This window comes from Vidua chalybeata, chromosome 3 (genome assembly GCF_026979565.1).
Source record: "Vidua chalybeata isolate OUT-0048 chromosome 3, bVidCha1 merged haplotype, whole genome shotgun sequence".
Classification (NCBI taxonomy): domain Eukaryota; kingdom Metazoa; phylum Chordata; class Aves; order Passeriformes; family Viduidae; genus Vidua; species Vidua chalybeata.
Window position 1 is genome coordinate 72488770 of NC_071532.1, and position 19672 is coordinate 72508441.

Below are 19672 nucleotides of genomic sequence, written 5' to 3' on the forward strand. Positions count from 1 at the left end.
CCACATGTATGAATTTTAAAGATGAAAAGGATTTACAAGTGTTGGATGCCATTAGAGCTGACAGTTCCTGCTTACTTTTTATGTGGATGTTGATTCTCATAATTACTAGTGGAACTACTATTCTGTCTTGTTGAAGGTGCAAAATGGAAGGTTTTTTTCAATCTGCTGTAGTGTTGAAAAGAAATGCTATTTCAACAGTTACTGCCAAGGATTTTTTCCCCCCTAAACACTGCGCATTAATGAGTTTTATAATTACAGCAGTTGCTTCACACCTCTATTGTTAACCAATGACATTACATCTGCCTCACTCCACTGTTGCCCTCCTCCTTCTTATTGAAGCATTTAGTGGTTTTGGCAATAGGGAATTACATGGCATGGGGTAAGTAGTCTAATTAGGTATAAGTGAAAATCCTGAGGGAAAAGGATGTTTAAAAAGTAATTTGAGGAATCTCTTAATGATGCTGAAACTGAAAGCTGTAGCTATAGTACAAAAAGCCCTTTTACCATTACAAAAATAATTACAATTGTGATTATTCTGCTGATCACTGTTTTAAAGTTTCAAATTTTGGATTGTTTTAAAGTTTCAAATTTTGTGTTTTTTAAGAATAACCATCCAAGCATTTCTCATGCAGTTGCAGGATTTCATAGATGTAACACTTGTTCTTTGTTGGAGTTTTAACTAAGCTTGCAAACCTTTAGATAATTACAAGTTTCTGATGTATATAAGGAAGGCAGACATGAACAATTTGAAGAAAGTAAATCCTGATTTTGATTTTTCAAATGGGATATATATACCAAATATATAATTAGCTTGGAGATTAGCCAAGGTTTGTTTAAAACAAATAATGGAAAAAAGCAAAATTTTGTTCAAGAATTTTGTTCAAAATTTTGTTCAGAAATTTAGGATTGTATTAAGGGGGTTAAATCTGAGGATTTTATTAAGGGATTTTGAGTTTCTGATTGATATTTTTGCATGCTGGATGGAAGTGTTCAAAATTCAGGGTTGATCACCAGTGAATGATCAAGGAATCTTTGTCACTCACGTGAAAAAGTAGTTGTGAGTCATCCAGTTTCTAGTGTTGGTGGATCTCTCAAAAAAATCACGTAATGGGTTTGTTTTCACTTGGTGGAAGATGATTCATAGTCTTCTCCAGTATCTTTTCTTTTCTCTGTTTTTATTTTACCTTTTCATTTTGATCACCTGCCAGAATTTTACAAGATCAAACAAATTCTTTTTTCCTGTTCTGGTGTAGGGGTTGAGTTTTCATAACATGAACAGGAGCATAGCACATGGGAACAACCCAACAGTAATGCAGGAAATAGACAGTACTAAGTGATTCAGATAGGTGGGCGAAAATCCCCTCGTGGTTTCCCCGCTCCTCTCGGTAAATCTGTACCTGAGATGTTTGAGCTGTCTTGGGTTTGCAGTTAGCAGGTGGAACTTCACATTCAGTTATTTTTGTCACTGGCTTGTGCTAATGGACTGATACCTTTTTTCTGAGAGAAAATGTTTGATGTTTTTCCATAGAGCTTTCTTTAAACCTTTCCTAACCCTGCTCAGACAGTAGTAATCCAAATGAGCTTAATCACTGTTGAGTTATGGTGCTTCTTGCATTAAGTATTATTGATGAGAAAGTGTTCATGAATTATTACTGACAGGCTGGATTTCCCTGAGGTGCCTAAAGACTGTGTCCTTTAATTTTGATAGCTAGGTGCAGAGATTAAAGAAGAGGTCTAGGTAAAAAAACAATTATAGATACTTTAGGGTAATTCTTGTCTTTTTCTGCACAAATGTTTTTAAAATCAAATAGCAGTTTGTTGTACCTTGAGGAAAGAAAGTCTGTCTTTCTGATTCATCAGGGCTGTGACACCTAGATCCACTAGTTTCATGATTTTTGGTGATTTTTAACTTGTCTTGTTATCCAGTTAATATTTACAGAGCAAAAAATTTGTCATACCAGACAGTGAAAGGGAGAACATCATTCCAATCTTTCATCCCTTGTTTTATCTCCATGTTGTCCCTGATTTCTTTTTTTTTTTTTTTTAATTCTGCCTACAAAAGAGAACTGGCTGGTTTTTATGTGCCTACTGCTGTCTTTCATGTAAACTGTTAATAAGAAAGAGGGTTTTTTTCTAAGAAAAGGGAGCATATATCTTTCTGAAAATAGATATGGTGACACTGGCTTGTATTAGACTAAGTAATTTAGAACTCAGCAGAAAATCTGTTATTGTTGGAGTCACAGACTTGGAAGGTATAAGGAGGAAGTTCATTAAACAGGCACTCTCCATTCAAGATACATAGATAGCAAATGAGTAGAGTTATTAATGCCTTATCTGTCTTTCATTACCTGGTAGGTATTTGTGCTATGAGAACCTAGATAACTCAATTAACCTGTAGCTTTATTTCCTCTTCATCATTGTTGGCAATTTCTATTCCAACCAGGGAAATATGCAATTCTTTGTGAGTATTTACACTCTCAGTCTAAAATAATTTTATTTCTGTATGGGGATTCTGTTGCTGATTTGGTCTCCCGTGAAGGGGCCACAAAGGTTTTTGACTCAGTGATAAACCATCTTTTCAACAGGTCTCCAGCTAAACACTAGGGAAGGAGGAATTAATGCCTTACAAAAATACTGTCAAAAAAAGAAGCTAATGTGATCTGTTTTGTTTAGTATTTTCTCTGCAAGCCATGGCAGAAACATTGCTTTTAGGAATTTTTAAGATATTATATAAAACTAGGTCTCTGTTCTTTAGTCATTTCAGAAAAAAATGAGATCACTCTTCCTAAGTCAGTCAATGTTTACAGTTAGTGTAAAATTACATTTGCTTTTAATTTAGAAGAAAGTAAAGGTGCTACTATGATTTTCTTCTAGGCATAAAAGCACAGAAAAACTATAATCATTAAGTTATTCTTTTTGAATATGGCATTTCAGTGTCAATAATTGATTTTATAATGTAAAATTTATGTCAGATGGAAAGCAATTTATTACATGCTAGCCTGTAAAAAACTTCCATGTCTGATTTCACATCTATGGTACATTCAACAATATGAGCATCAGTGCTGTGGCCTCGGCCATTATTCATACTTTAGTAATAGAAGAAATATTTTTGTATATTTTTAACAGAAGAAAACTGTTACCTCTTACAACTAAATCTTTTCTTTACAATAAATCTGTACCAAGGATTGTTCAATACATAAAGTTCACCCTAAACACAGACATTTCCTGGGTAATTGACTTAATTTTTGTATAGTCCATATCCTCTGGATTTTAACATGTTAAAACATTTGTGCTTCAGTTCCCACTTGAATAATCTAGATGGTATCACAGTGTGTTTAATAGTTTAAATTTGAAAATGATGTTGGGATTCATGAAAATAATATGAAATTCTACAGTGCAGTTTAATAACATCCAAATTTCATCTATATCCAGTGTATTCAAAAATATCTTGTACTTAGCAGAAAAAGTACTTATATGGATACTCATACACATAATTAGTCTTGATTTTTCTCTAGTCCCAGTAGATGGAGCACTTTTTAATGTTGCTGTAGTACTTGAATTTAGTAATTTTTTTCTAATATCATGACACAAATGTTTCCCGGTCTTCTTTTTCCAAATGATTGTTTAAGCTTTAGTTTGAAGGCATAATATGCTGTCTGCCTTTCCTGGAAAGCACAGTCCATTAGTAAATCAAGGTAACAATGCCCACCAGTGACAGCTAACTCAGCATGGCATAAGTCTTCCATTTTTATGGCATCAATAAGAAAGAATTACAGTCAAAACCAGAAAATACAAATCCTTTCCATCTCCAGTATACATGGATATATATACTTCTAACCTCCAATTTACAGGTCTCCTTTTTTCCCCCATTCCATCTTCTTATTTAATTTCTGTTATTGTATGCCTGTTGAAAAAAAAACAAAACAAAACAAAAAAAAAACACACCTAACTGAAGCAATACTCACAAAAGCTAAATTAAAACTTATTTTAAAGTTGCAGCTAAACATTTCTGAAAAATATTTGCCATGACAAACGCCATAAAAGAAGAACTGTTATCTTGGATATAATATGGGGTTTTTTTTCAGTTTTTTTGTTTTATTTGCTGTGATTACAGTACAGCAGCCAAGGGAAAAACTTCTGAAAGTGTATATAGCTGTGATAGTAGAAAGTAGTAGCCTCAGGCTATATCCCCATTTCAAACATCTGCTTTAGTAACTGTTTCTGTCAGAAAAATGAGGAAATAAATTCCTTTAACAGGATGCACTTACAGCAGCAAAACACTCATGTATGCAAATGGAAAGTATTCTGAGAGCCAGGTAGGCAGAAGTACTCTCCTGGTCTGGTGAAGGTGAACATTGGCTGCCATCTGTGGCAAATCAGTGTTTGCCTATGGCAGAAGCAAGTTCAGATAGCAAGCTTGGCTTAGCTGACTGCTCAAAGCTGCATGCAGTTCAGCCATGGACCACTTATTTGTTTGTCTCTTTTAGCACAAACAGGCTTTATTTATTGCTTGAAAGCTAGAATCGTAGCCACTGTCATGCAAGGTTTCAAATTCTGCATAGCTGTATGCATGCAAAGTGTTCATACAGGAAATGGAATGGCTTTTTTCAGCAGTCATGTCATCTGGCTGTATATTGTCAAATATGCAATATATTTGTTGAAATAATGTTTGTGTTTGTTGCAACAGACACCAAAGTTCTCAATGGCATCTTTATTATGGTAAAGCTGAATGTTTTATAATCTGTAAGGCTGCTTTGATCAATGGCTGTGTGTTCTCATGTCCCAAATGCTCCAGCAGGAAGTCTTACCAGCTCAGTTTATATTTAGCAAGTCAGTTCAAGTTTTACCTGCTTTATTCCTCCCAATTTGTAATTGAAGCAGGATAAGCAAATTCAGGCCTTTTGCACTCTGCAGTTCTTCTGTCAAAATTGGCTTCTAGATAATGCCTCTGCCTTTGATAGATTTATACATTTGTACTACAAGTTGTAAGAGTTAACAATCATATTGATGAATTTGTTTTCATAGAATACAGTTCACTTAGTGGCACCAGCTGGGCCCTACAGACTGCTGTTTAAAGGCACAAAAATACTTTTCTCTGTCAGCATAGAAGATATTGCTTGTAAAACTCTTAAGAAAGAGGATGACATTGTAGCTTGTTCTCTGATTTGAAGAGAAACTTCAGGATAAGGATTGGTTTGGCTGAAATGATTACATCATACAAGATTGATATCCAGCATATATTGTTCCTTTAGCATAGTAGTTAAAGAAAGAAAAAAAGAACATAAGAGGATTACTGATCAGTCATTAATGAAGTATCTGACACTTGTATTTTCCTATTTGCATTTAGATTCTTTCTTTGTCTCATTTTCTTTTTATTTTTGTTCCTGGTGGGGGCCTGTCTAGCTTCAGAAATTGAATTTTACTTTAAATGTTGATGTTATGTATTATCAGAGATGAACTTTTAAGAAATCAACCTCTCCTCTTTAGAAATTTTAAGAAATAGGCTTCTCCTATTGCCTAATATTTACGAGATGTTTTATTTCACAGCTACTTAGGTAGGCTACCTTTAATGTTAGAAGATATTGCAGAGGGATTTTTGGCTACCAAAAGGCCTTAGAATTTGAGAAAAATTGAAAGCATTTGAAAAAATTGTATATATATTTGGAAATTTCTTGTACTGTGGGAAAGTTGCTTCTAGAGAAAAAATAGTTGCACATTTTCTTCACCTCTGCAATGTAATAAGTGTAAGACAGGCATCAGGCAAAGTTTTAGAATTGATGTATGGGGAAACTGTCCAAGTATGTACTTTTGTAGGTACTTTTTTCTGTGGTAATGCTCAAATTCAGCTTTCCTTAATTTATAGTAGGCCATTGTCCTCTTTCCATGGAAGAGTCAAATCAGACATCACCAATTCCATTGAGTTGCCCACATTCCAGTTTCCACTTCCACCTCCTTTCCTTCCTGTCTTCCAGTGGAAAAGAGCAGCAAGTCAGCCGAGATTACTCAAACGACTTGTTTTCAGAAAGAGAAAATATCTCAAGTCTATTCCTCTCACCTTACAGGGTGAGAAAATAGCTAAAATTCCTCTCACAACAGGTGAGAAATGTTTCTCCTGGCAGGATGTCACCATGCTTGCTTACGAAATGGGTGCAGGCATGTCTCTTAACAAAAGATTGTTAGGTACAACTGATGCATACAGTATTAGGAAATTTTATCTTAAACATACTAAATCATTGCATGCACAGTATTTTGTAGGCTAAGGTGATTAATTTCAACTCGTTTATCATTTGCTTAAGGCAACAAGCAATTATAAACAATATGAGATGTAGATAATAGATAGTTTTTCTTTTGTATATGATTTTCTTAGTATTTACTATATGCAGTCATATAAGATGCTAATTTTTAGTACTTCTTTAGCTATAAGAATGCATGTTTACTTTCTCTTGATTCACACAGAACAGATGGATGCTTGACTGCCTGCTAATCCACAGCTGGAATGGTTTCAGCAGTTTCCACGTTGCTGGGTTAGAGTGGCTTTTCTAGTGGACTGAGAGGGCAGCAAGAGAGGGATATCATTATTCATCAGTATCCCAGTGGGATCGCTGCCAGCAGAGATTAATTTTTTCTGTTATGCTTGTAAAACAAGCTCAGGTGGAGTCTCTAATCCTCAGGGCACGGGTGGCAGATCAAGGAAGATGCTACAAAGCTAGTTAATTTTCAGATTCTAGGGGAAACAGAAGCTCTGTTAGATGTATAAATACATGATTGCAAACTTAAGTAGCTCAAATCCAAATGGGATCTTCCTAGACATCTGGTCCTGAAAATCTCTGTTTCCTTTGTCTTTTAAAAGAAGTTCTTAAAACTTTATGCCAGAGGCAAAATATCTTCAACTCTCTTAATCATCAGCCATCATTCCATTTTTTTAAATACAGATCTTACAGTGTATTTTAGATTAATGTCTTTATTTACATGTAGGCAAGATATGGTACATGTCTGTGTAGGAACACTGAGTTTACAGTGTTTTCACAAATTTGTGTGCAGCGACAATCACCAAAAAAAAAAATTACTACTTGCCACTGAAAAAGGGTTCAATTTGCCTTAGTAATGCCTGGTACATTCTATTTTGGTAATGGCATGTCCTCTTAAGGTCCACTGTGGTACAAGGGCATTTTTCCCTTGTTATTCTTGGTATCAGACCTGTTGTCATTTGTAACACAAATGTTGATAGAACTCAAATCAAGCATCCCAAAACACTCACAAGTTGTCTATTTGTATAATAGACTTCACATATTTTTCCTTTACTGACTTTTTTGTTTCCTCAGTAATTACTCTTCTTTCTCACCCTTGCAATTACCAGTGTCTTCCATCTATGTATTTCCTTGTAGCTCTTGAGTTGTTCAAAACATTGGGTTAGATTTTCAGGCAATGTTAATTCACATAGTTCCACTGAAATGAATGGAGATGTGCCAGTTTTTATCAGCAGGGAACTACCCTTATTGAAATTTACTTGCAGCAGCTGTCATTTCCTCTTAGAGTTGTGGGTTTTTATTATTATATTAAACTATTTTCATTTAAAAGTGCTCAGAGTGAGAGCAGTAGCATTGGCCTGCTGAAAAGACATTGTGCATGTAGGCACCTTCCAAGTTTCCCATATATTTCTGCCAGTTTGTATTGTTCTTCTGTTATTCTGGGCTTGAGCCTCTCTTGAGCACAGGCTGCTACTCATTTCACCACATGATGACAGGTATTCACGCCTGTGAACTTTTTATTCCCTTTTGTCTCTGGTCACATAGTAGTCTAGATCCAGAATTTAATCCAGTACAAAAATGCAGCAGTGTGCATTTGTGGCTCCCCACTAGGGGACCTGCCACAGGTCAGCAGATTTGAAATCTGGTTTTCAGCACACAGAGCTTTTACAGCTTGCCATTAACATATACAGTACGGAGGGGCCCCATTTCACATAAAGAATTAGTAGTGCTCACTCCTGTCTCCGTGCAGAGTGGCATTAACTTAATGCAGAGATCTGTTAACTTCTTCCCTGGGTCTGGGCTCTGCACTGAAAGATCCCAATGGAGGATCAAAGCCAAAGATGGAAAATGACTGATCGCTTTCCCAGGGAAAGCTGTGTGCCAGGATTTGCTATTCCAGTTTTTATTGCTATCATCGTCTCAGTCAGCAGTTGGGCCAGCTGATTCAGCCAAGCTCAATTTCAAAATGCGGACAGACGTCCAAATGGATCTGAAGTAGAGTTCTCATGACAATGGGATTTTTGAATGTATACTCAGAGATATTTTCCCAGTTTCCTGTTAGCAGATTACTGCATTCATGCACTGAAAAGCTGTTCTGTAGTAGTGCAATACAATTAGTTTCAGTACAGCCAAAACAAGTCAATTTTGAATCTTTTCTATAATACGACTTTAGATTAAAGGGAAAGTAAGCTGTGGGTCACTGCCCCATCTAGGTTTTAAGATGAAAAAAATGGAACATGATAACACATTCAAAATGTGCAGGTTTGAAGCATTCTCATGAGAAATAATCAGAAAAATCAGGCATTTTGGAGAGGCAAACCTCTAATATACCATTTACAGCAATAAAATGTAGTAATTCTCTCACATTATGAAAATTCACTTTATAAATGGAATTTGTACTATTCCATTTATATTTATATTTATATGCTATGGTCAAAGTATCTTATTCTAGGTGAATAATGTGTATTCAGTACCAGATGTTTGCTCTTATTTTTGTCCTAATTTAGTCTTCTTCTGCATTTATTTTTTCATAAACTGTGCAAGCATTACAGAAATACTTATAAGCAATAATTTAACTTAAAAACCTAAGAGCAAACTAAAGCCACATCTATGAAAGTTGCACAGGCTTAATACTATGAAAGTACCTATACATTCAGGGAAAATGTATTTTTAGAACTGGTTTTATTAGGACTGGCCAGAAAAAGTAGGACTGAATTATGACTGTGATCATAACCTTTATGAAATAAGGAATGTGAGAGGTGGGACTTAAAATCATGAATTCATTCCTTGTTGTAATGTTTTAGTAAAGTATGTAACTTAAATAGGAAAATTTCCTGAAATAGAATGGTTCTATATTTTTTAACATTTAGTAAGAAAATTACAGTGATTGTATTATCTATTACTGTATCTTTCCCTACACTGAAACTCAGCTTCTCTAATATGCTTAGGAAACTAGAAAATAAAAAGTGGAAAATCAACTTTCAAGTTAGTATAGAAGTCCTAAGAACTTCTCTCCCATGTCAGATCATTGTTACTTTATAATAATCCTCCCCTTCCTGTATGCTAACGTGCTTGCATATTCTTTTATCAACTCCATGCTGAAGCAGAGGTCTGTAATTTAACTTTGCAGTTTAGAAGTTCCCAGATCTGCCAGGTCACTCTCTGCTACTGGTAGCTAATATTGCTGACCTCCTATTGCTCTGTGAGCAGTGGCAAAGGTCTTTCAGACTCCTGACCCCTGGTCATCAGGAATGTCATCAGTAGTTTGTAGTTTGGATGTTTTAAGTAAGAGGTGAACTTGTGAAATCTAAACCCTTTAGGGTGTTTTTAAGTGATCACTCAACTGTTTCATTGCCCTAGGTTGTGCTTTTTATGATGTCTGTCATTGTAAAATTTGTGGTGTTTATCATACGCAGCTATTTAAAAGCAAAAATCAAGCACTTGTCTATTTAAAGTTAAAAGTATGAGAATATAATTAATATATTGCATATTAACAATAATATATTTATTAATAACTAATTTCTCTAATCAGTAACATGAGAACTAAGAATTGTAAGAACTTTTAACTTGTATATTCTTATAAAATATGTTTGTGGGTCTCCTGGTGGAAATGGGCCCATTTTAAATCATGAAAGATAGTTACAAATTAATGTTTAAAAATAACAGATTTGCATAATTGCATGTCGATGGGTTTTACAACTTTCTCTCTTCAACTTCTCATGTCCAACTGGAAATTTCCAGTGTTTGCTCTGTTGAGTCTTAAATCTAGAGACAGAGCCCAGAGTAGCCCAGCCTCACTGTTTTGCTCTTACCCAGTTAATGTTTTTTAATATATATCTATTATCTCTAAAAGTGCATTAAACACTAATTAGATAAAATAAAAAATTGAGTTTCTATTTGTTTTAGAAGATACTGAGCAGGTCTTTTTCTTTGGACAACGCTCTCCGTCCTATGTATCTGTTTCCCTCCTTTTCCAGAGGGTGAAGAGTGGTCTGATGGGGTGTTAAAAAAGTGACTGGAGCATTTTTCTAGAACCAAAGCTGGAGTGGAGGGTCAGGGCAGAGAGAGTCCCCAGAGAGGGCCCCCAGTGCCCGAGAGGGGACCTCCTTTGCCACAGCCAGGGGCAGCTCTGTGCCCTGTGCCTCAGGGCTGGTACAGGGCTCTGCATTCTGCCTTTCCTTCCTGGGAGCCACCAGCCCTGGAAAGGGAGGCATGGGAAGGCCCCGAGGGGAAGGAACTGCACAGCAGGGTTGGCTCAAAAATGCTGGATGCAGTTTGATGGCACTGCCACATACACGTGCAGTTGATGGGGAGATGTTGAACAGTGTAGGAAGACAAGGAGTTTACTTGTAAGCATGGTGACTGTGATGAGTGACAGTATCATGTAGCAAATATATTTTAATCTTGCCTGAAAAGTCTTGTTGTCTTCTTTTGAACCATATTAGCCGATTTTTAAGATCTCTACAAAACCTCAGCCTGCTCTGTGGTTTAGCAGAGCCTGCCAGCCTGCCCTAAAAAGGTGGAGCATTTCTTCTGAAAAGTTTGTCTTAAAAGTTTATTTTTACATGCATAAAACAGAGTGAACTGGTAGAAATGATTTTTTTTCCCCTTTTAGTCTATAATATGAATTTTGAAAATGCATATCATGTTTGTTCTTAAAACTTATAACTAGTAACATATGGTTGTAAATGTCTTTTAACTGGAATATTGTCATAGACCTTTTATATCTAAGAGTAAAAAAAAAAACACCCAAGCATTTGGAAGTTTAAATTATGTCCCGTAAAACTGAGACCAAAACGCATACATTTAGAGGCTACCAATAAAATCCTTAAAATAGGAGTTTATAATGGAATCTCTTACAAAGATAAACTTTTCAGAGCAGTAATTCTAGCAAGTACTTCTCCAATTCTGTTTCTGAATCTACATTACTTTTTTGTATGAGCTGAAAAACCACTTTTAAGTTAGGTTTGGTTTTGGTTTTTTTCCCTCTTTTTTAAAGCACATGTTTCTTCACCTTTGTTTGTTTTCTGAATATAAATGTAAGCTTCATTATCTTCTAGCTGCCCGTCAGGATACCTCTGTGTAATGTAATGTCTTTCCTTATAAAACAAACTCACACTCAAAAATGTGACAATAAAAGATACTATAGATATGTTGGTTAATTTAAATAATGTTCACAGTATACACTTGTGCCATTCCTTTGTCACATAATATGGTCTTTTTCTCTTGGGAAAATCATGGGCAAGGGAAGATTAGCTTGAGAGCTTTAGTTAGCCAATTTTTTAAATTTTCTTTATGATATAGGTAGCAGGATCAAATGAGATTTGTCAGCACAAGAGTGGAGATATATATGTATATATATAAAAGTGGAAATAATTCCAAATGGTTTTAAGTACAGAAGCTCAAGTATCCTCAAAGAAAAATTTAGAATTTTTGAATCTAAGTCAGATGTTACCTAGCTATTCACAAAATATCAGTGCTTGTTATTTCTCAATTTTGACCACGCTTCTTTTACCTATCCTATATTAGGGGTAAGTAGATATCACATAAATGAGGACAAGTACAGGTTGCTCCAAATTTTGTAGTCCAGCTGCTTCATATACAGTGTGGCACAATGCGGCAGGTTTGGATGCTGTACTTGAGTATCCTGTATCACTTTGTACAATGGATCAAAAGACAAAAGCCAATTATATAATAATATTACCATTGAGCTGATATTCATCTGTCCAGTTTTCCAAATATCAAAATATGCTGTTTTCACCTAGAAAAATAAGTTGGGTATTGGCTTACCATTGTACTTCTGGTAGCAGAGAACTAAAATTCGTAATGCATTATTCCTGTTAATTGCAGAACAGCTGTAAAAAAACCACCGACATTTATTTATTGTGGCTTATTCATTCTATTCACAAAAGTATGGTTTTTGCAGTCTTTCAGCATGTACTTAGACTATTAGAGAAGTTTATGTAATTTAAATCAAGTTTCAGGTAAAGAGAATGGAATTACTGAACTAGCTAAAAATTATCCTCATCTGTTATCTTTTTTTATGTTAGTATTTAATTTTAGTACTAGTCTGCTGCAGTATTTTTTTATAATTAAGTTTAAAAATTGTTTATTTTTATAGAAAAATGTTCTAAGAATTCTTTTGTCTTGTTTCTTTTGACATCAGAAACTTGAAAGAGAGCAAAATATTTTCCAAGTTTATTAAAGTTGAAAATATGGTGTGAACCCAATATACTGATTGGGTTCACCGTATCTATATAATAAAGGAAAGGAACATACAGATAGTCAATTCTAAAGCAGTTTCAATAACATTGCTAAAGAAAAGACTGCTGGTTCAACTCTGGAATGTGAGAAACTATTTTTGGTTTGGTTTAGACCCTCATTGTTACAAATTAATCAACTGCTCTTTAAAGTCTAGAACTCATTAACTTTATAAGTTTTACTGTTCCCATGACTGAACTTCACTTAAAATATTCAAGTTTGCTTTAGTAACTCACCTTGATTCCATTTTTGCCTGTGGTCCACAAGTATCCTCTCCTGTAGACAAAGTGGTAAGATGTACTTACTCGAGCTTTAAAATATTTTAGAAGATCTAAATGGTGTATAAGTTTATAGCTCAGCTCTCATTATAAATCAGTAATTTCAGCTGAACTTCCACTTTTTGTAGGTAGAAAGAAAGTCTGGGGGCATTTTAACCCTGTGGACTCTGCAGAGCACAGTACTCACCATATTGGATACCTTTTTTAAATTTTAGCTTGGTCTGTCTCCTCAAATGCCTGATAGTAGCACAAAACTGCAAAAGATATCTTTTAAAATAGTATGAGTTGTTTCCTTTTAGGGCTATTCTAACAGTTCAAATAAAGGGTGATGGTAAGCTGCATATTTGGAGCATGATGTAGACAGGACTTTAAGATGATTCTGTGGCTGCTGTTATGCAGGAAACAGAATTCAATTACCAGAATAGCCCTTTGGCCTTGTAAAATGTAACTGTTGAGATTATGCAGGTCTGTGTGTGACATTTCTCACCAGCAGTGCTAGTTACTGTCTCCTACACGAGCACCGTGTATTGCATGCAGGTTGAAATGTAAGTCTGAGATGACTCCTACACCCTTGAAATGATGCAGCAGTCTCTAATGCCCAAAAGGAGACATTATTGGGAAAGTCCATCACAGAAATGTAGGAGAGAGAGATGTGACCTGACTACCAAATGCACAGTTGCAGAAGCTGTAGCTAAAATTCCTGGTTATCTCCTGGTATACACCAAGTTATGCTTAACTGTGTAGGTGCTTGTAAACCTGTTATTTGTGCATGGGCTGCAACAGCTCTGATTTAAGAGGAGAAAAAGGGAAAGTGAAAAATGCACAGAAGTGCTTTGTGGTTTAACTGTGAAGCTTGTATTAAGTTTCTTGACTTTAGAATGAAGATTAATGATTGATATGTAGTTTGATCTGTTTGTCACCCATGGAAATAAGAACAGCGTTCAGATGCTGAAACAATATATATTATATATTGTGTGGAATAGTTGAAGCTACAGCCTTTACAGAACAGATTGAGATTTGCAATGAAAAGGAAAACTAAAATGAAAAAATATTGAGTGAACAGCAGGGCCCATTTGAGGTGATTACAAAGGATGTTTCTTTATTCTGTCTTTTCTTATGCAACCTGAAAACAGTAGCAGGGGGTTACAAGCAGAGTTCATCACAAAGTTGTCAATCACTGTCATTTAACATTTTGCAATGGAAGATGTCTTTATTCAAGGACAGCTGGGCAAATCAGAGAAACAGATTTGCAGTTAGTAGTCTGTCCAGTCTACACTAAGCAAACAAGGACAGGGCAGACATACCGGCCTCTCACATAAAAATATAATGGACTCTGCTGACCTCAGTGCCCTCCATTCAGCTTCATTCTCAGTTGTATAAAAGCTTCACTACCCATTCTCAATTTCCTTTAATTACCTACATGATGCAGATAAGAAAATGAACCTCACTTACTTACAGTCAATGATCACAAACAGGAAATTAAGTAGGCAAGTTGTTTAAAATAAGAGGAGTGTTTTGGATGTAAATAAAACACGTGCTGGGGAAGAATTAGGGAAAATGCATTTTCAGAGGTACCAATTGGTCTGGACTGACTTGGTTGATCCTCCTTCTTTCTGCTACTTCAACTGCAAAGCAAAACTAAGTAAAAAATCTCCTTGGTAAATATTCTTTAAAATATCTTTGAAGGAGAAGCCAGTTAAATAAAAAGAGTGAAGCAAACATGCAGCCTTCTATAGGGCTTAAAAAGATTGTGACCTTAGGTTCAGAGAATAAATGACCACAGTTTTCACAAGAGATCTAGCAGAGACATCCAGGATTAAGAAGCAGTTGTCTTTATTCAGTCTTCACTTCTAATCTGCAGTTGAGATATGAAATAAGTGAATAACATTCTGATTTTCTTTCCGAACCTTAAATTGTTTAATGGTTACCATTCCTTTTACATTGATATCACAGTTTAGACATAGTTTCCTTGCACCATTAAAAAAAAATAGAAAATTTTGTGCTGTAAGTTGTCAAGGAGTAAAAACCAGCTATCTAACTGCTTTTAGGAATTTTCAGAAAAGGTTCCATGTCTTAGGATATTAATGAGGGGATATGGTTCTTTATAAGTCAATTAAGTAGTTCAATTAGGTGTTCTAAAATTGCCATTTTTCTTTACCTCACTCTTCACTGGTTACTGTTGTGAATATTTCATTAATATGGATTTGCAGGAAGTCTGATGAAATTGAAGACTAAAGTGCAAAATATCGAATCTATCGTTTAAGAGGAACATAAAACCCTGAACACTTTAAATTAATGGTCTCTGCTAAGCCTGTAGTTTCAAAGACATTGCCCTTCAGGCTCCCCAGATGACTTTTTATTTTGTGACAAAAGAAATACTCTCTCTTAAATTACAGATGGAAAAGACATCACATATTATAAAACTCTTACCTTACTTGCAAGTTTTATAATTCAGAAAGATAGTTCTCACTCCAAACGATATGTACACACGGACATGCACAAGAGGATTTTGTGGAGGGAAAAATTGCCAATTAAGTCACAAAAATGATTCTTTAGCCTAAATTATCATTCTTAAGATGTTTCTGTTGAACTTTTTGTCAAAGACAGTGGATTTCCAGAGAGGAGAATTGTCATCTCTGCGTGGGATATCAAAACAGCTGTACTTGCTCCTCTCAGCCGCTATGATGTTCCTACATTTAGATTACATGTTGGTGGGCAGCTCCTTTTTGCAACAGTGAGAAAGTTTTTACACAGCTTTCAATTTGGCATGAATAGCATTAGTGCCACTCTGGAACACAGAGAATGTTTTCACCACCTGCATAAAATTTTGCACTTTGTTTTGATCACTCATCACCAGTTGCTTAGACACTGACTGCTCAAAATATTGAAAAAATATTTGAAAAGTAGTGTATAAGAGTTCTTCCAAAGCTGCTGGGTTTTGAATATCAAGAGAAAAACTCAAAACCTGGAAATTGAAAATATGAGGTTTTGACTTCTTTATAGCTAATCTTAAAATGTTTTTGTGACCCAATGAAGTAGGATACCTGTGGGTCATCTTCTACTACTGAATCCATCCAACAAATATATTTATTTCATTGCATTTATTTTCCTCTTCTCTAATGTTAGTATCAGCTATGTGGAAAGAAAAATGTTTAAAATCTGTAAGTGTGTCAATATTTGAAAATATTATATTAGTTATTGTTTTCCCATGTGTGATTTTGATAAATAAGTACACTTTCTAAATATTTAAATGCTGCTATTTTTGTGTTGAAATCTAACTGTAGTAAATTAAATGCATATAATTTGAATGCCTCAGTAAGCAGTAATAGTTATTCTGAAGTTAATTACAATGATTTTTTTTTTTTGAAGAATGCTGACGAGTACACAGATCTGCCTGTGAGACACAATGAAGATCAGATGAACAGTGAACTGGCCAAACACCTTCCAATTGAAGTGAATCCCCATTCATTTGACAGTTCACACACAAAAACACACCTCTTGCTGCAAGCCCACTTCAGTCATGCCATGCTGCCTTGTCCAGATTATGCAACTGATACAAAGACAGTTCTGGATCAAGCAATCAGAATATGCCAGGTATCGTGATGCATTTCAGTATATAACTCTTGTTGGCTTACTGTTTGTTGTTAGAGTGTTGTCATGTTTTGAATATAGAAGAATCTGAAGATTTCTTGCAATCTTGTGGAGAGCTGGTACCACATGATATTATAACGCCTTGTTTAGGGAGGAACTGGATGCCCACAATGGTTCCCACTTCACAGAACTGGAGGTAAACAAACTTAGAGCAAAAGACAGTCATGCTCTGACTGGAGCCATCTAGTGCCATATAATGACCTCTGCTTTCTTTACAACAGCTTTTTATCTCTGTATTGTGGAATGTTGTATGAGAATCATTCTGGCATGGATGTGGTCCCTGCAGATTGTTATGCTGATACCCAAGAACCTCTCTCCCCTGGGTACTTCTACTTTTCTAGCACTATAGTCACTCCCAAGCACAAATCGAATGTGTTTTGAAATCTGATTTGGGGTGAAATACGGGGGTTTTCACTATGCTCCTCTACCTAGTGTAAAGATACATCTTCTATATCCCAATGATCACAGAGTCAAAGAGCACATTTTTAAATGCAGATTTTAAACTCACCCTGAAGACTTGTGAGTTTTTACAGTTGCAGCCCACAGAAACTAAACCGACCATGGAGAGTACTGGTAACAAGCAATCACATGCACAGCTGCCACCTCAAAAGAATTTTAAAGCATCAATTGGAGTCTGGGATAGAGTGCTGCCATATCTGAAAAGCTCAGTTACAGTTACAGCAGGAAAGATGAGCTCTAGCTGTCACAGAAAACAACTGACCCTCTGAATCTCCGGGGAAGAATTCTTCTCTTTAGCAGAACTGCACAAGGACTCATTCACAGGTTCTTGAAGATCAGGTAGCCTTCAACAAACTACTCTTTTTATGTTTCTGACTTCAATATCTGTAAAATAGAGCCAGTACTTCTTTCTTCCTACAGTTTTTGTTTGCTCAAATTTTAATATCCTCAGTGATCTGTTTGTCCACTATCAAACAGAAGGTTTGCTCTTGTTTGAAGCCTGTTGGTGATACGGTAACTGCAAACATCATTGTGTCAAGCCTGGCAGTTTGCAAAACTGCTCAATGAGAAACTATTAATCAGTGCTCTAGACAGAGAAAATACTGTGTGCAATTCAGTCCAACAATTTGGATAAGGCTCAACCTTACACTAATAAAAACAAGCTTAAAATACTAATATCAAATTAAGCAAAACTGAAATTAGGGAATGTAAGAAGCAAATAACACCACAGATGTTACTGCTACACAGTCCTAATCTTGGTAACCAGCAGTACTTGGATGCTAGTCTGTTTCAAATATTTCAAATCAATAAAATCATGGTGCTGAAAGTGTAGAAACAGCTATGCCATATATTCAGCTATTAACAGAGAAAAACATCACTTGCTCAGGTGAGAAAATTCACCTTTGTTTCAAAGAAATCACATACTTAAGAGTTCATTTAGATGTTTGTGGAGTAAGCATTAGGGAGTTAATTACATATTTGGGGCAAATTTAAATACTATTTTCTGTAATTATTTTGTTCTGTTTTGCTAAGATTTGGGGCAAATTTAAATTAAATACTATTTTCAGAATTAAATACTAATTTCAAAATATTTCAACAATTATTTTGTTGTTTTGCTAAGAAATGTATTTTCTTAATCCTGCTGCTGCATCAGTGTATTTCAGAGACAATAATCACTTAGAAAAACAATTTCTAAAATATGCAACAGTTCTTTAAACTGAAGTAGAGTTCAGAAAAATGCCATTCCATATTTTGCCTTGGCACTCCAACCTGCAGTTAACTACTATATCGTGTTATATATACACTCATCTTAAAAAAAAAAAAAAAAAAAAAAAAAAAAACTTTAAAAAGAAAAAAAGAATAACATGCAAGCAGTTTTGTATTTTAAAGTTGGCACATGGTTTACATCTCTCGGGAGATTATTGGTTCCATCTTATTAGTCACGCTTTCCAAAGGGAGGTTAAAGTTCCCAGAATCTAAGCAATAGACAGGGTTACACTTTCAATTCTGGTTGTTACCTTTTTCCTTAGCACTGACCTGCTGATGAACTCTGGGTCAGCAGAGGTAGAAAAAAAGATGTTAGTTATGAGAAAAGGAACTGAGGCATGGAAGGATCCACTGATGAACAGATTCAGTGGGTGTTGTGCTCTGTGTGTGTGAACGCACGCTCGCGCATCGTCAAACGTTAAATACAGCAGTGAGGCGGGAATTGGTTTTTGAGTTACATTGAATTTATTTACTTACAAATTATTTTAGTGTTGAGGTTGTATAGCTAACCTTCAAATTGTGACCTGAACATAAACTGTTCTTTTTGCTGGTGGGTACATGAATAACAGATTTTTCATATCAGCATTACTTGTCTGTTACAAGAAAGGAAAGATCTTTCAAAGAGCTTTTATAGGTGGTTATACAGCAGGTCTTTATCCCAGGTCCCCTGCAGTGCAGATTTGCCATCTCTAGCCATGATATGTAAGCAAGCCTCTTTCCATCACAGACTATTAAACTTCTCCAATCTTCTGTGGTGTCTTTCACCTGAACCAGCCTTCCCTCCCATGACTCCTTTCCTGTCCCACATGTTTCATTCTCCCTTCCATTCCTCCAACATTTTCTGGGTTTTTTCATTGCTAGTGACTTCAGGCTGAGTATTGTTACTGGTCCAGCAGAAAACCATATTAACAGCATTACATAGGTAAATGTGGCTGCTGGATTCCAGGTAAGATTTCACTATACTTTGACAAAAAATTATGCAGCAACTCCTAAATCATTCTTCCTTAGACGTTTTTAAAGTTTTGGCTTGATATTAGAATTCTCTTGTTTATACTTTCAATGAAATATTTCAATGAAATATTAGCATTTAACAGAATTTGAGGAGTTACAGTACTGGCTTAACAGGGGAATGTAATTATTAGCATAAAAAAATGAAGAAATGTATTCTGTTACAGTTTTCCTATGGTTAGTATTTGTTAGATATAGGTGGAATTCATTATAGCAAGATAAAATTTAGTATTTATATACCTATAAAATGATGAAATGCAGAATCTTTTACTGCAGAAACATGGGGAATAGCAGTATATAACCTTTTGGAATGTGAGTGCCTATCTGCTCCCACTCCCATCTCTGTAATGAATGGCCACTGAGGCATTGACTAGGCTGAAGGAACACCCCTGCTCTACACTGAAAACCTCAAGTTAAAATCTAGTTTGTTATCAGTGGCAGGCTCTCACAGATAAAGCACAGGAGGTTCCCATGGCTCAAAAAAAACTGCCTCAACTTCCT

At 35.5% G+C, this 19672-nt stretch overlaps 1 protein-coding gene across 2 annotated transcripts in view; it reads left to right on the forward strand.

Moving 5' to 3' along the window:
* ASCC3 (activating signal cointegrator 1 complex subunit 3) overlaps positions 1-19672 on the forward strand; it is a 251081-nt gene that overhangs the window by 212900 nt on the left and 18509 nt on the right. For both annotated transcript variants that reach the window (XM_053937188.1, XM_053937189.1), the window contains one exon: positions 16157-16381. In XM_053937188.1, the coding sequence (XP_053793163.1) occupies positions 16157-16381 (225 nt within the window). The remainder of the gene's footprint in view (positions 1-16156; positions 16382-19672) is intronic.